Consider the following 14,439-nt stretch of genomic DNA (forward strand, 5'->3'; position numbering starts at 1 on the left):
TTCCCTTACTTTGTAAAGCGAGTCATTTACTAAATTCTGGTTATTACCTTTAATGCTCCCTCTAAACCTACTTAAGGCTGGATTTGTTTCGGCACAAATCATTTATTCCGTCTTGAAACCTTCCGGGGTTTTATGTGATGCCGTGGAGATGGCCCACCTTTCTAGAATTGTCTCCTGAAAATACACATTGTAATACCAAATATGGCTTAGGGAGTACCTGTCTGAAATCCTAGCTGGCAAGAGTGCATCCCGTAATTAGCATGCCCTCATGGAGGGCACTGAAGCGAGTGGACCGTTGCCCGAGATGTCCTAAGAGAAGCCAGTACTTCTGATCCGGTGGTGGGTCCCACCCTTCTTTCTCATAGGGACACTAAGGAGTAAAACTTCTGTCTTGATCTAATGCTCTCCCACATATAGAACTCATTAGAATATTCCTTGTCAAAATTCATAGTAACATGTTAATAAAATGTTTTCCCATATGGCATAGTCTGGCACTTGCTGTGCTATAAATTTTCTTTAGATAACTTTAATTATGTGCATCTGTAAAAAGATAATTAGCATGATTATTTCTAAAATAATTTGTATTTGATTCTGAACGCAAGTTTTTTGTTCCATTTTTGATATTGCAATGCTGGGTCTCTTGAACTCTATAGGAAACAAAATAATGAACCTAAAAGCTCCTCCTCAGAGAAGGTGAACAAAATTTGCACAGCTCAGTCTACTTAATTTCATTCTTTTCAGGTCCTTACGACCTAATGATTCAAGTGTAAACTTCTTGTATGACTCCCTAGTCCATTCATTTATTTAATCAATAGTATTTGTTAAGGTGGTCAGGGAGCCAATGGTAAGCAGGAGATACGGACAGACTCTGTCTTTAACATGTTTTCAGGCAGATGATCATTAAAAATAACACACTTATACGTGTCCACCGTGGTAGAGCATTTTGGAAGGGAAGTGCAAGGAGCTGGCAAGAGTGTGTGTCACAGGGGATCTGGGAAAGGGTGTAGGGGTCGTGGAAGGCTTCCCGAAAGAAGTGGCGTTTTCAGTGACCCAAAGGATGCATGGGGCCTGCCCTGGTGGGGGCACACGTTCTGGGTGAAAGGACGGGACTTTCAAAGGTTGTTATTCGCAAGCTGCTGGGCGTGAAGAAGTGAAACAAAGACAGTGTGGCCAGGCGTGCATTCCAAGCACTGGGCATAGGGAAGGGCTGGGCGTCTGCGGAGAGACACGTGTTGGATGGCCGACAGTTCTAGAGAATTCAGTTCAATGTGACTCTGGTAGAATCCAGAGAGAATTTTCTGACACACAGTGGGGGGGCGCGGGGGGGGGGGGAGGTGAAAGGCCATTTGTTTACGGAGGGTGATCCATAACATTTGAAAGAAGTCCTACTTAGGAACAACAAATATAAACACAAAGCTTGTTTTCTTTCCTTCTCCTTTGAAGTAGATTTTATTTTTTAGAGTAGTTTCAGGTTCCCAGCGAAACTGAATAGAAAGTACACCGTGGTGGAGACTGCCTGTCCCCACACATGCATAGCCCTGCCCTGTGATGAGCATCCCTCCCTCGTGGTCCGTTTGCTACGTCCGTGAACCTCCAGTGACACACGGTTCTCCCCGTAGTCCATAGTTCACGTTAGGGTTCCCTCCTGGTGGTGTACGTCCTGTGGGTTGTGACAAATGGATAGACATGGATCCGCCATTATGATGTCAGAGTATTTTCCCTGCCTTCGAAATCCTTTCTGCTCCATCTTTTATCCTCACCCTACCTCTGCCCTGCCTGCCAATGATCCTTCTACCATCTCCTTAGGTTTGCCTTTTGGGGAAGGTTATATACTTGGAATCCTACAGCATGGAGCCTTTCCAGATTAGCTTTTCTCACTTAGTGATATACATGGAGGCGTCCTGAGAAATATTTTGAATGAAATCTATAGTCGAGATGATCACTAGCAAGGATTCATTTAAAAAAAAAAAACAACAAAAACACATTTCAAGCCACAGAAATGCCTCCTCCCAATGCCCTTCTCTTCCACTCTCTATTAAGTATATTATTCCATGGTTCCAAATTAATAGGAAAATATTCTGGATGAAAATGAGTTCATAAATTTTAATCCATAGCTTTATTTTACCTTTTTAAATTTTTTATTTAAGTTCTGTTTATTTAAGTAATGGGGCTTGAACTCACCACCCTGAGATCAAGAGTTGCACGCTCTTCAGCCGAGCCAGCCGGGCGCCCCTCCATGCCTTCATTTAAAAAACAACAACAAAAAAAAACCAAACAAAAAAAACCTTACATTTATTTTTATTTTTTATTTCTAAAAAGATTTTATTTATTTGACAGAGAGAGAGACAGCGAGAGAGGGAACACAAGCAGTGGGAGCGGGAGAGGGAGAGGCGGGCTTCCCGCGGAGCAGGGAGCCCGATGCGGGGCTGGATCCCAGGACCCCGGGACCATGACCTGAGCCGAAGGCAGATGCTTAACCGTCTGCGCCACTCAGGCGTCCCAAGAAACTTACGTTTAATAGGAGATCAAAATTGTCAACTGAAAGTCAAAGCTGATTATTTGTCGTTTCATAGGGTTGAATGGTAAACATTTGGTCTATGGTGGGTTTTCTGGGATAGTTTCGGTTTCCAAATGTTCTATCCTGCAGTTGGACAATCGTTTAGTGTTGTGTTTGCAAAACTGCCGATTAGTCCTTGTTCCACGCCTACACCTGGTTATGTTAAAGAAAATGTGGAATCTGTTCTAGCTCTCTTTCCTTTTTTCAAATGATTGTATCTAGATAGCTAGTTTTCATTTATCTTTATCCTTTCCTTATGGGTTGGCTTTCAGTGAATGAAGTGTTTGTTTTCTTTACTTGAAGCTTTTGAAGAATTATTTTTCTGTAAGGGGAAAAAAGCAAAAAGCTAGAAATGGAGAGACTTTGAAAATGTCATTGAAATAATGTCTGGGTGCAGCTGATTGAACTTACATAAACTCTTTGAAAGTTGGATTGACTAGCATTCATGTTTGATCTAGTTAAACCAATAAAATACAGGATGTAATCTTTATATAATTACAAAAGTCCCACTGTCTGATCCTACCTGGAGGTTACAGTAATGATTCAAAAGGCAAACGCCTTTCTTGTCTGATGTACTTTGACTCTTTATCTTTGCTGGCTTTAAGCCAGAACAAGACTTGATTGCAAATACTGTATTTTATTTTTGTTGTCAAGTGGCTTAACTGGTGAAGGCTATTGTAATCTAAGAACGTCCCCCCGGGGCAAGATGTTGAAATGTACTGGATTCTTGTATTTTTCCATTGCTCTTCTGCTCAGAGAGCGTTACAGGTGAGCAGTGTAGTTGGATGGTTCAGTGTATGTGCACCTGGCTGAAACACAGTAGCTGGAGTTAATCAGGGGTTTACCAACATCCTTGATGCCATTAGGCAGGGTTCTTAGAAGTTCTTTGTTGAGATAAATAGTATGGCAAATGCTGATTGATAAAGGCAAAAGCAAAGTACAGCTGCAAAACCTTGACGGGGGCGGGGCGGGGGGTAGGAATGTTTTAAGAAAGACAGGAAACCTAAAACCCAAAAAGGAAATTGTAGACAGACATATCTATGTACGCGCACGTGTGTGTGTGTGTGTGTGTGTGTGTGTGTGTGTCTGTGGATAGAAATTTTCTGCATGGAGTGAAAACATGAGTAAATTCAAAAGACAAATGATCACTGGAAAATGTTTACAGCACCTATTATAGACAAATGAGTATTAAATCTAATTGGCACTGCTGCAGTTGATAAGGTTAAACAATCTAAAATAGACATGGTAAAATACACAGACAGTTCACGCTGAAGGAAATACACATGGCGGAAGGAAATTAAACCGAAAATAATACCTTTCCCCACTCACTGGCAAACGTGGCAAGATGGTTACCATCCAAGGAGAAAAACATGATGGGCTCCCTTCTTCTGAGCCTCACTAATAAGATTGGACTGTGTTATACAGAGGAACTGGGAGATTTTAAGTACAGAATTTACTCCCCCACTCCTGAAAACAATCATAACGGCAAACGTAATGGACTTTCTTTCTGACATCTAACTCTGTTGCAAACATTTTGCTAAATACTTTACGTGGATTATGTTTTTGATCCTTCCAAGCATTCTAGGTCATACTATCTTCAGTGAGAAAAACAACAAAAAAACGATTACCACCATAATAATCTTTCATGCTTGCTTCCTATTGCCCCACATATTTGGGGCTTCTCATTTTATGATTAGTGGGAAATTTTGCTTCAAACAAAAATGCTTTGGTTGAGGAAATGCACTGATGTTAATTCCGCCCCCCCCCCCCAATGTAAACAGCTTAAGCAGAGAGGCTCTACAGTTACTGGTTTGACAGGTGCAGCCGGAAGGCAGGCTCTGCTCCATTCTTGGTGTTTTGTTGTTGAGGTTTGGCCATTTTACCTACAGTCAAAGGAAACAAAAGGGAACTGAATCGAGGTGTGCCAGATACGTGACTTCTCCTATCCTCTATTTTTTTTTTTAATTCTCTGAGATTTAGTCCATAACAAATTTTATTTCTAGCAATAAGTCCAAATCCACTGTAATCCGCTTTCTATCTATGGACCCACCCTCCTCTCCTGTTCCGTTCCAACTCATCAATCTGATCTGCTGCTTGCTGAACCTATGATACTCAGGACCATCCTAAGCAATCCTTACCCGTCCTCCCAAGATTCCGACTCTGGAGATTCCTGCAAAACCCACCGTAAAGCTCACCCCTTGTTTCACGGAACCCTTCCTCATTGTGGTGTCCCCGCGGTGCGTAACCATTTGCTTCATGGCTGTGGATGTTTTACTTGGCTTCTGTGAGTCCCCGTTTCTCAACTGTAAAATGGGTAGATGAAGTTGATGTCATCGCGTGGGATGTGCACGTGGGCTGAATATGGCGAACGCCAGAGCAAGGGCCTGCTACGAAGGTGTGGTCGATAGTATAACCGTAATTTCGATCGATGACAATCCTGGCAAAGACGTATCTCTCCCCACTAGTAATACTTCCTCTGCCACTCCCTCGGGGCCGGCAGCAACTGCCATGTCTACCCTGCAGCCCCTGTCTGCCTCACGTGGCCTGGGATGGAAACCATCTCTGTGAGAGCCAGAGGCTGGTCCACTGGCTCGTGTGAAGCCTTCCGGCAAAGAGGAAAAAGGAGCTCCTGTTGAGGAGCTGGCTTAAATAAATCTATCCTAAGGCAAGAGAGGGTGGGGTGCATGTCTCAAGAGCCGTGGGGCAAGTGCAGAGGCAGTTAGAGGTGCATTACGGAAAAGCTGGGAGCAGCGTCCCACGCAGCTTTGGAGAGCTTCCTACGTGGGGCCCACCTCCCCATGTCATGTATGTCCTCCAGAGGCCCTGGAGGGGCCAGGAGGCCCCTTTCCTGTCTTCTGTCCAAGACAAGAAAAGATTGGGAGGGAAAGAGGCAGAAGCTGGGCTGTGTCAAGCTTCCCCGCACCAGGGGCGGGGCCTTCTAACCTGGCGCCAGGACGGTGACGGTCCTCAGACCATGGCCCTGGTAAAGAGGTTGTGTTGGTTTAGAAACTGGCCTTGACCCAGTCTCCAAGATCCACGTTCACTCATTTCAGCCCGGAGTCTCTTTGGAAGGTACCTCCCTGCCCTCCGTCCCTGGGCGATGAGCACGGAGCACTCGGGTTGGGGCCCAGACGTGCTCCGATGGCTGTGGTCCTGGGAAGTGCCAGCAAGAGCCCGCCTTGCACAGGACCCTCGCCGGGGAGATGGGGAGGTGGGCCTCACGTAGGAAGCTCTCCAGAGCTGCCTGGGACGCCGCTCTCAGCTTTTCCGTAATGAACCTCTAAGTGTCTGACCTCAGCCTTTTGCTGTTGTCACCATGTCTGGATGATCACACCTGAGCCTGCCTGATCGCCCTGTGCACTTTGAGTTTGTCGCCAAGCCAGGGGCTCCCTTGAAGCGTCTTGATCTGCACATAATGCTTGCTTTCTCGCACCGTTTCTGCTAACCCTTCATTCCCAGTCATTAAACCATGGCCACTATTTGTCCGGCTTTGGCGTCTACCCAGTCTACTTATTTCTCTGATATAAACCCTGCCAAAAATCATACTTCACCTCCTCCCAGGCTGTTCATATACCTCCCCAGCTTTGGTCCTTTTTGTCCGTCCAGTGAACCTTGAGATGTAGCGAGAGCTGAGGGTGCACTGAGGATGTGCAGAGGTCAGTCGGGGGACTGGAAGGTTAATGCCAGATTAGCTGAAATTGTAGGTCTGAGTTGTGGTTTTGGGGATGCAAGGCTGCAAAGGAGAGTTAGGGCCATATGGTAGGTTTCATAGCTGAAGCTTTCACACGGGGCTGCGGGCTTTTAGCCCGACGATCTGAGCCCAGCGGAGGAAACTTTCTGATCCTATGCAGTTGAGATGGATTCAGTGGGAATCCTACATTATGAAGATACATTACTGGAAGTGGGATATATTAAGATAGATTCTTGGGAGTAGAAGAGAGAAATGTGATCTATCCATACGATGAAATCAGACAAAAAGGAAGGAAGTATTGATTTTCGCGGCAATATAGGCAAAGCAGAACACGGTACCGTTTAGCCAGATGTGAACCGTGATGCCACGTGGAAGAATCTAGACACAAAAGGCCACGTGCTCTACAATTCCATTTACACGAAATTTCCAGAATCGGTCAACTCTACAGAGAAGGAGAGTAAATCAGTGGTTGCCAAGGGGTAGAGGGAGGGAGTTGGGAGAGTGACTGACTACTGATGGATCCAAGTTTCTTTCTGGGGTTGGTGACAGTGTTCAACAATTAGATAGTGGTGATGGTTGCACGGCCTTGTGAATACACTTCTCAGTATTTAGAATATACTTCTTAGTACAAACCATTGGTGTGTATACTTTAAATGAAGTGCGCTTCACATGTATGAATTCTATCTCCGGGGACTTGTTATAAAAATATTTTTAAAAAGATATATTGGTTTAATTTTCTTTTCTCTGATGAACAGAGGACAGATGTAACACTCCTGTTCTCTGGATAGAAGATGATGTTCTCAAAATTCACAATAAACCATACGGGTTGATGGCTCTTACTCTCTCCGGTAAGAGATACCAGTAAGAGATCTCCAGTAAGAGATAGTAAGAGACCAACCACCCCAGCCTCACACACTGTGACATAACAAATCCCAGCCAAAGGAGAAGTCATGACCAAGGTGTTAGTCATGGGGAATGACAGGCTTCCCCGCAGAAATGTGGGTGTTAGATACAATGAACCATAGTTCTGATATTTCTTCCATACTGAGTGAATTATCGAGCCATGCTAAGTGGTGTATGTGTATTGTTTCCTTATGCCAGTGACCTCATGCATGAGATAGTGTTACATTTTACAGATGGATAAACTGAGCTACAGGGATAGCAAGTCCCTTGTCCACAGTCACACATCCGGTGATAGGGAAAGAGAAGGCTTTTCGGTAAAAGCTGACTCCCAGGCTCAAACTCTTACTACTGTGAATGGGTTGAGATGAAAAGCCTCTGACTTGTAAATTTACCAAAACTGCTTACTGCGGGAGAAATGTCTAGCGTTCATTTTCCTGCTGGTCTGCATCTCATAGCTCAGCACACCAGGAGAGGTGGCTCAGACACTTTTCCTTTTAGGCAGCTTGAAATCTTTATTTCATATGTTTCTGTTTCTATCATGAAGTCAAGGATGAAATTGGACTTACATTAGAAACCCATTTTCTATTTTGGGAAGAGAGAACATCAGGGTGGCAAAATTGGTCTTTTGTTAAGGACGATATTGAAAAATGATACAGTATTTAGTTATCAGTTAGAAAATTACTCAATGAGCCAATATTTCTTTTTCTTTTTGCAGAACAATGGTTCCCTGATTTGGTGCCAGAATCACAAGCAATGTTCTAAGGTATGTTCCCTACAACTGTATCAATATTTCTAAAAACCTTTAATTTTGGAATAATTCTAGAGTCAGAGGAAGTTGCAGAGAAATTACACATATTCTTCATCCAGTTTCCACCAAAAGTTACACTTCCCAGATTTGTAGGACAATGTCAAAAGCAGGAAATTGACATTGGTACAATGTACGTGTATCATCCTATGACATTTTATCACTTGTAGATTCAATTAGTTTACCCACCACTGCAATCAAGATACACATATCAGTTTTTCTATATATTGCCTTATTTCTCTCTCTCTAATTTTTTAATCCAAAAACATTTTAAGGAGAAAACATCTTTTGGTTAGACCAGAAGATTTACTGCATTCTACTTACACTTAAGCTATTTTGTATGTAGTTTTGTTTGTAGGAATTTGTGATATTGTGATTTATAAGACATGTACATATTCATTCAGATGATGAGAATATACTCTTCATATATTTGATCTTTTTCCACGGTTCCTGGCTCACAGCTCCCCAAACCCTTGGGACTTTCTTTTTTTTTTCCCTAAGATTTTATTTATTTATTTGACAGAGAGAGACAGTGAGAGCAGGAACACAAGCAGGGGGAGGGGGAGAGGGAGAAGCAGGCTTCCCGTGGAGCAGGGAGCCCGACGCGGGGCTCGATCCCAGGACCCCGGGACCGTGACCTGAGCCGAAGGCAGACGCTTAATAACTGAGCCACCCAGGCGCCCCCCCTCCCCCCTTGCGACTTTCTGAGCAATAAGAGCAAGGGGACCATCTTTTGTTATATTTGGTGTCTTGTCCCTCAGCTTCTAAAATCCCACTGGAGCCTCAGGGGTGAATGAGTGTCTTGTTACTCATAACAAGCCCCTTTCCACCACAGTGGGGTTTAGGTGAATGAGGTGACTTTTGGAACACAGCTAAGGATGGGGGCTGGTTGCTAGGCAGAACCAACCCTGAATAGAGGGTTGGACCTTTCAGGACCACTCCCTGATTTCCAGGGAGGGGAGAGAGCTAGAGGTTGATTCAGTCACCAATGGCCAATGATTTAATCGATCATGCCTAGATAGTGAGGCCTCCATTTAAAGCGAAACAAAAAAGGAGGGGGTTCGGAGGGCTCCCACGTATGAAACAAGTGCAGATGCAGATCTGGGGACAGGTGGTGTCCCTGGAAGCTCCCTGCCATTTCCCCGTGCCTGGCCCTGTGCATCTCTTCCATCTGCCTGCTCCTGAGCTAATATCCCTAAAGAATAAACCCATCTAAAGTGATCTGGTAAGTAAAGTGTTGCTTGCGTGTTCTGCTGAGCCACCCTAGCAAATGAATGGAAGCCGACGAGGGGGTCATTGGGACCCTCCCATCTACAGCAGGTTAGGCAAAAAGCACAGGTGACATCTGGGACTTGTGATTGGCATTGAAGTGGGGGTGGGGGAGGGCACGGCAGAGGGGTGGGGGGCAGCCTGTGGGACCAAGCCCTTAACCCATGGGATCTGACACGGTCACCAGGTAGAGTCAGAAGTGAGTTAATTTGTAGGACACTCAGCCGATGTTGGAGAACTAGGTGGATGTTTGCAGAAACTGCGCCCACCCATCCACGCGCAAGTTGGAACTGCTTGCAGAACTTTTAGAATTGCTGGTTAAATCATTTGACTCTTTAAATTAAAAAGTCTCTTTTCTATTTTTGAGTATTCCTCGCTGTCCACACACACTCTGAAGTTGTCATTATATTCATTCATACATGTAATAGTGTACATTTTACCGCAATCCCAAAACATTGCAACTTTTTAAAAAAGAATATATGTAATATGTATACGTGTGTGTGTGTGTGTGTGTTTGTAATATGTGGTATATAAATAACTAAAGTTTACTACTGGCTGGAAATATTGGCAACTTTGGGATCCTAATAGTGTTTGATGAGATTCATTTCATCAACATGACTATTAGGGGCGCCTGGGTGGCTCAGTCGTTAAGCGTCTGCCTTCGGCTCAGGTCATGGTCCCAGGGTCCTGGGATCGAGCCCCGCATCGGGCTCCCTGCTCGGAGCAGCGGGGAGGCCTGCTTCTCCCTCTCCCGCTCCCCCTGCTTGTGTTCCCTCTCTCGCTGTGTCTCTCCCTGTCAAATAAATAAATAAAATCGTTAAAACAAAACAAAAACATGACTATTAGACTTAAAATCGATACAGTCCTTTATTTCATAACTAAGATTTTTGTGAGCAACACATACTGCTGAAATTGCATATTTATGAAGAACATTATTGTTTTGAAAGGTCTTTAAAACACATTATCTCACAGTCCATGATTGTAGAATAATATTCCTAAACCAAAAACTTGATTATAACGATCCATTCCAACATCCATGCACACATTATGTCATTTAATACGCAGGCATATTATTAAAAAATGGAACAGAATTCTTAGGTGAAATGTGAAATAATGTGATGAAAGTAAGCTTGGCTTAGCTCCGACTTACTAAATCTTGGGGGGAAATGAATTACATGAATTACCAGTATTCTGTCTCATTTAAGCAGCCCCTTTCCTCCTCCTTCCATTAAGAAATTCTTTTTTATCCATTTAAAAGAAATTTGCATGGAAAAGTTTCATGTGAACTATGTTTTTAAGTGTCCTCCTTAAAGGACCCCCCCCCCGGTCCCCCACCAGGACTGCAGGTTGTTACACCATATCTTCTCAGTGATCAAGGCTGACATGAGAGACTGCATTTCACAAGAAAAGAAATCCGTTCCTTTTGCCTGGAAGCAAAGAATGCATTAATAAGTCACAGCTAACCCCAACAGAAACTTTGGAGTACAGTACAAAGCTGACCTAAGTTTAAGGGTTGTCTTTAGTCTGAATCTTCGGGAATGAATCTTACATGCTAATCAAAATTTGTCTCCTTTGGGTATGATCACCGCGGATACGTTTGCAGCTAAGTACGGTTTGCATTTCTTTCGAGATTTGGGGAACCTATAGAGTCTTTGGCTCTTCTTCTTTAGGTTGATGAGATGAAGCGTGAGTGATGGTAACTCCATTTTACAGATGGGGACATTCAGGCACATACCTATTTGATAATAGTTCTGGAATCCCTCAGCAAAGGGGTTGGGGGGGGTGGGGAGGTGTGCGTGCCAGAGTTTGGAACGCTGCCTTCTCCATCCTGCTGCCCGGAGATCAACAACTTGAAAACCCGTTTTGAGCAAATATTGGGACAGACAAGTAACAAATAAAACCTGGAAGTAATAATGATATAACTTTCTGAATATGTTTTAAAAGATAAGGATTACATAATGTTGTGTAGAAACCACACGCGCTCATCCTGTCTGGCTGCCATCTACAAATATGATCTGTTCCTCCCATCTAAGTGCCCCCACCCCCTGCCCCTTGTCCAGTGTGCTGTCACCTCCTGCCCGGCCCATCCACAAGCGTCCTGTTGTGTCTCCAAGCTGCTGCTTCTGCCCCAAACAATGTCATCTCCACAGGGCTCCTGGAAAGACCCTCTAGCCATCTAAGCTGAGTCATGCGGCTCTCCACCTTACACCTTTGGTATCTCTCCGTCTTGCTCAGACCCAGACACTGGCCCTGTGTCTCCATCACTCTGTCTCCCCTACCTCATCTCCTCCTACTTTTACCCCCACCCGGAGCTCCCCTTTCTCAGAGAGACACCCAGGTCCCCCCTCCCCTCATTCACACCTCAGCACACGTGCACCTTCTCAACCTTGCGTTCCCAGATCACCCCCTCCCCGCCATTACATGCTTCGTTTGCACCCTGACACGTGACGTTATAGAGTTCTTGCTTTCTCTCTCAGACTCTGTCTCCTTCACCAGAAAGTAAGCTCTTTGAGGGCACTGACTCTTCCTTCTTTGTCGACTGTGGTGTCCTCTCCTCTTGTAGCTTAGAATGCTGTTTGGCACATACTAGTTGCTCAACAAATATTCGTGATGAAGGAGTGAATGAATAAAGCCTGTGCATTACATTTTTTCCTCCCGCAAAGCACATCTTTACTGCATTACCTTTCCAAAAAAAGTAATACATAATCCATTTTATATCTATGTAACTTAGCAAGATTATTTATTACTCATTTGGAAAATGTACATCTTTGTCCTATACTCAGTTTTCCATAATGAAGTCAGCATTACAAACTCAAGGGTCTTTAGCACCATTCAACTCGTAGATCACATAGAGCAGTGACCTATTGTCCAGCGTAGGTTTAGGCAGTGGTTCTCAGCCTGGGGTGATTTTGCTCCCAAGGGGACGTTTAGCAATGGCTGGAGACATTTTTGGTTGTCACAAGTGGTGTTGGAGGGTCACAGGCATCAGGTGGGTGGAGGTCAGGATGCTGACAAACAACCCACAAAGCCCCCAGGACAGCCCTGCACCGCAAGAGTTGTCTGGTCTAAGTGTCGGTATTGCCAAGGTTGAGAACCCTGGTCCGTGCATTTTGGCAGTTATAAAAGAAATTAAGAACACGGGTCTATTTTCAGCAGTTTAACTTTTTTATATGACAGAAAATAAAGGTATAATTTACTGGGCATGTGGTATGTGTGGAGTGCTGTAGGGGCTTGGTGCCTGTAGGAATTCTAATTCTCCCCATATGCTCACTAATGTAGGTGGGTGGATTGCTCTCTGCCTTCTAATCCAGTCTCTGTTCTAACCAAAACCTAGTTCCTCACCTGAGCACATTGCCATCTAGAATTAAGCATCTACATTTCCCAAAGCTTATTTGCTGTTAAATATGGCCATCTAAAGTACTTCAAGCCCATTAAATGCAATTGGAATAATTGTGAAGGACTTTTGAAGTGCCTCTCTAAAAGGAACTGATTTAGCTACAAAATGTTCTCGTTGGCTCTTCCCCTTTTCTGTCCTCTGCTGTTTAGGAGGCAGACCAATGGCAGGGGCTCCAGCAGCTGTCTTGGTCCATGAGTTAGCCTTGACGATGGAGGCAAGTCTGAGAATAACCAATAAGAAAGATAGAAGGTGTTTGGGTCTTTGATCCTGGGGAGCCCCCATTACAAGTCTTGGACTTCTCACATTATTTGAACGTCAAAGACAGATAACTTTTTGTGTTACTTAAAGTAACTTTTTTTTTTAATTTTTGTTGTATGAAGATGCACTTGTGTGCCACTGAACCTAATCTTGACTTTGTAATTGGCATGCCCATCTCTGTTTCACAGATGCTTAGGAGGGTTTGATGACCTTTGTACGATGTCACTTGGCTGCTAAGTACTAGCAAGTACCAGAGATGGAATTTGAACTGAGTTCTGATGGAATCCGAAGCCTGTGGTTTTCCCATTATACACCCTACACATTTGAAGCATCATAGAACCGTAAGAATAGTATGAAAGATCTTCTGCTCAATGTAGCAGTGGATTCTTCTGGTGCTCTGGGTTTGTCCCAAAACACTCTTAGGGCTACTGTGAAGTGTAGAACTTCCTGAAAACATTGTGACCCAACTCTAGGGAAAGAAAGAATCTTGTCTTCTCCTTGCTTTCCCATCTGCATTGTCCAGTGCGAAGGTAACAAGATGTTGTCTAAAGATGACCCCGCCGCCCCCCCCCACCCCTCCTGTTTCAGCTTCATTCGGGGATCACAGCAGATGCCTGGGGAAACAGATGCCTTAGAAATTCCTGCATGAGGCGATTGCTCACTTTGAGAGGAACACATGGGTCGGGGGAACGTGGTTTGCTACGGGGCACTCCAAAATAAACTGTTGGCGAAGTTCACATCTGAGCTCAGTGTCAGTCTAGGACGATTTGGGGCAAACTTTCTAAATATGCCAAATCTACCAAAAAACGATACCTTTTAGAATAACTTACTCTTAGAACTTCACTTTTAGTAGTAACTAAATAGTAAGATCATCTGGGAGGCAAACCATAGGAAACTCTAACTCTAGGGAACACACTGAGGGTTCCTGGAGGGGAGGTGGGTGGGGGGATGGGGTAGCTGGGTGATGGGCATTAAGGGGGGCACGGGATATGATGAGCACTGGGTGTTCTATGCAACTGACGAAGCATTAAGTTCTACCCCTGAAACTAATAATGTGCTATATGTTAACTAACTTGAATTTAAATAAAATCTAAAAAAAAAAATAAGATTATCTGTTTCTAATTAAGACCCTAAACATATGCCTTTGGCATAAAAGAGGCATTTTTCTATTCTATGTAACTAATCTTTGTGATCCATTTTAGTCTTAATGTTTTCATCCAAGCAGTCCCAAATACTTTTGGGGATGAGATATTATTGTGGTGCTATAAAAACCTAAAAAGATATCCAAGTAAAAAGTTCAGTTTGGGGGGCGCCTGGGTGGCTCCGTTGGTTAAGCGTCTGCCTTCGGCTCGGGTCACGGTCCCGGGGTCCTGGGATCGAGCCCCGCGTCGGGCTCCCTGCTCCGCGGGAAGCCCGCTTCTCCCTCTCCCGCTCCCCCGGCTTGTGTTCCCTCTCTCGCTGTGTCTCTCTCTCTCAAATAAATAATAAAAAAAAAAAAGTTCAATTTTGACAATGTACATTATTTTAAGAACTTTTAATTTGTCTCTTAACACATTTTT

At 44.1% G+C, this 14,439-nt stretch overlaps 1 protein-coding gene across 1 annotated transcript in view; it reads left to right on the plus strand.

The window, feature by feature from the left end:
* ANOS1 (anosmin 1) overlaps positions 1–14,439 on the plus strand; it is a 187,824-nt gene that overhangs the window by 27,642 nt on the left and 145,743 nt on the right. Inside the window, exon 2 of the mRNA XM_028114947.2 lies at positions 7,867–7,914. Within this exon, the coding sequence (XP_027970748.1) occupies positions 7,867–7,914 (48 nt within the window). The remainder of the gene's footprint in view (positions 1–7,866; positions 7,915–14,439) is intronic.

This window comes from Eumetopias jubatus, unplaced genomic scaffold (genome assembly GCF_037043125.1).
Source record: "Eumetopias jubatus isolate StellerSeaLion01/CBP00866 unplaced genomic scaffold, mEumJub1_p1.0 scaffold_11, whole genome shotgun sequence".
Taxonomy (NCBI): domain Eukaryota; kingdom Metazoa; phylum Chordata; class Mammalia; order Carnivora; family Otariidae; genus Eumetopias; species Eumetopias jubatus.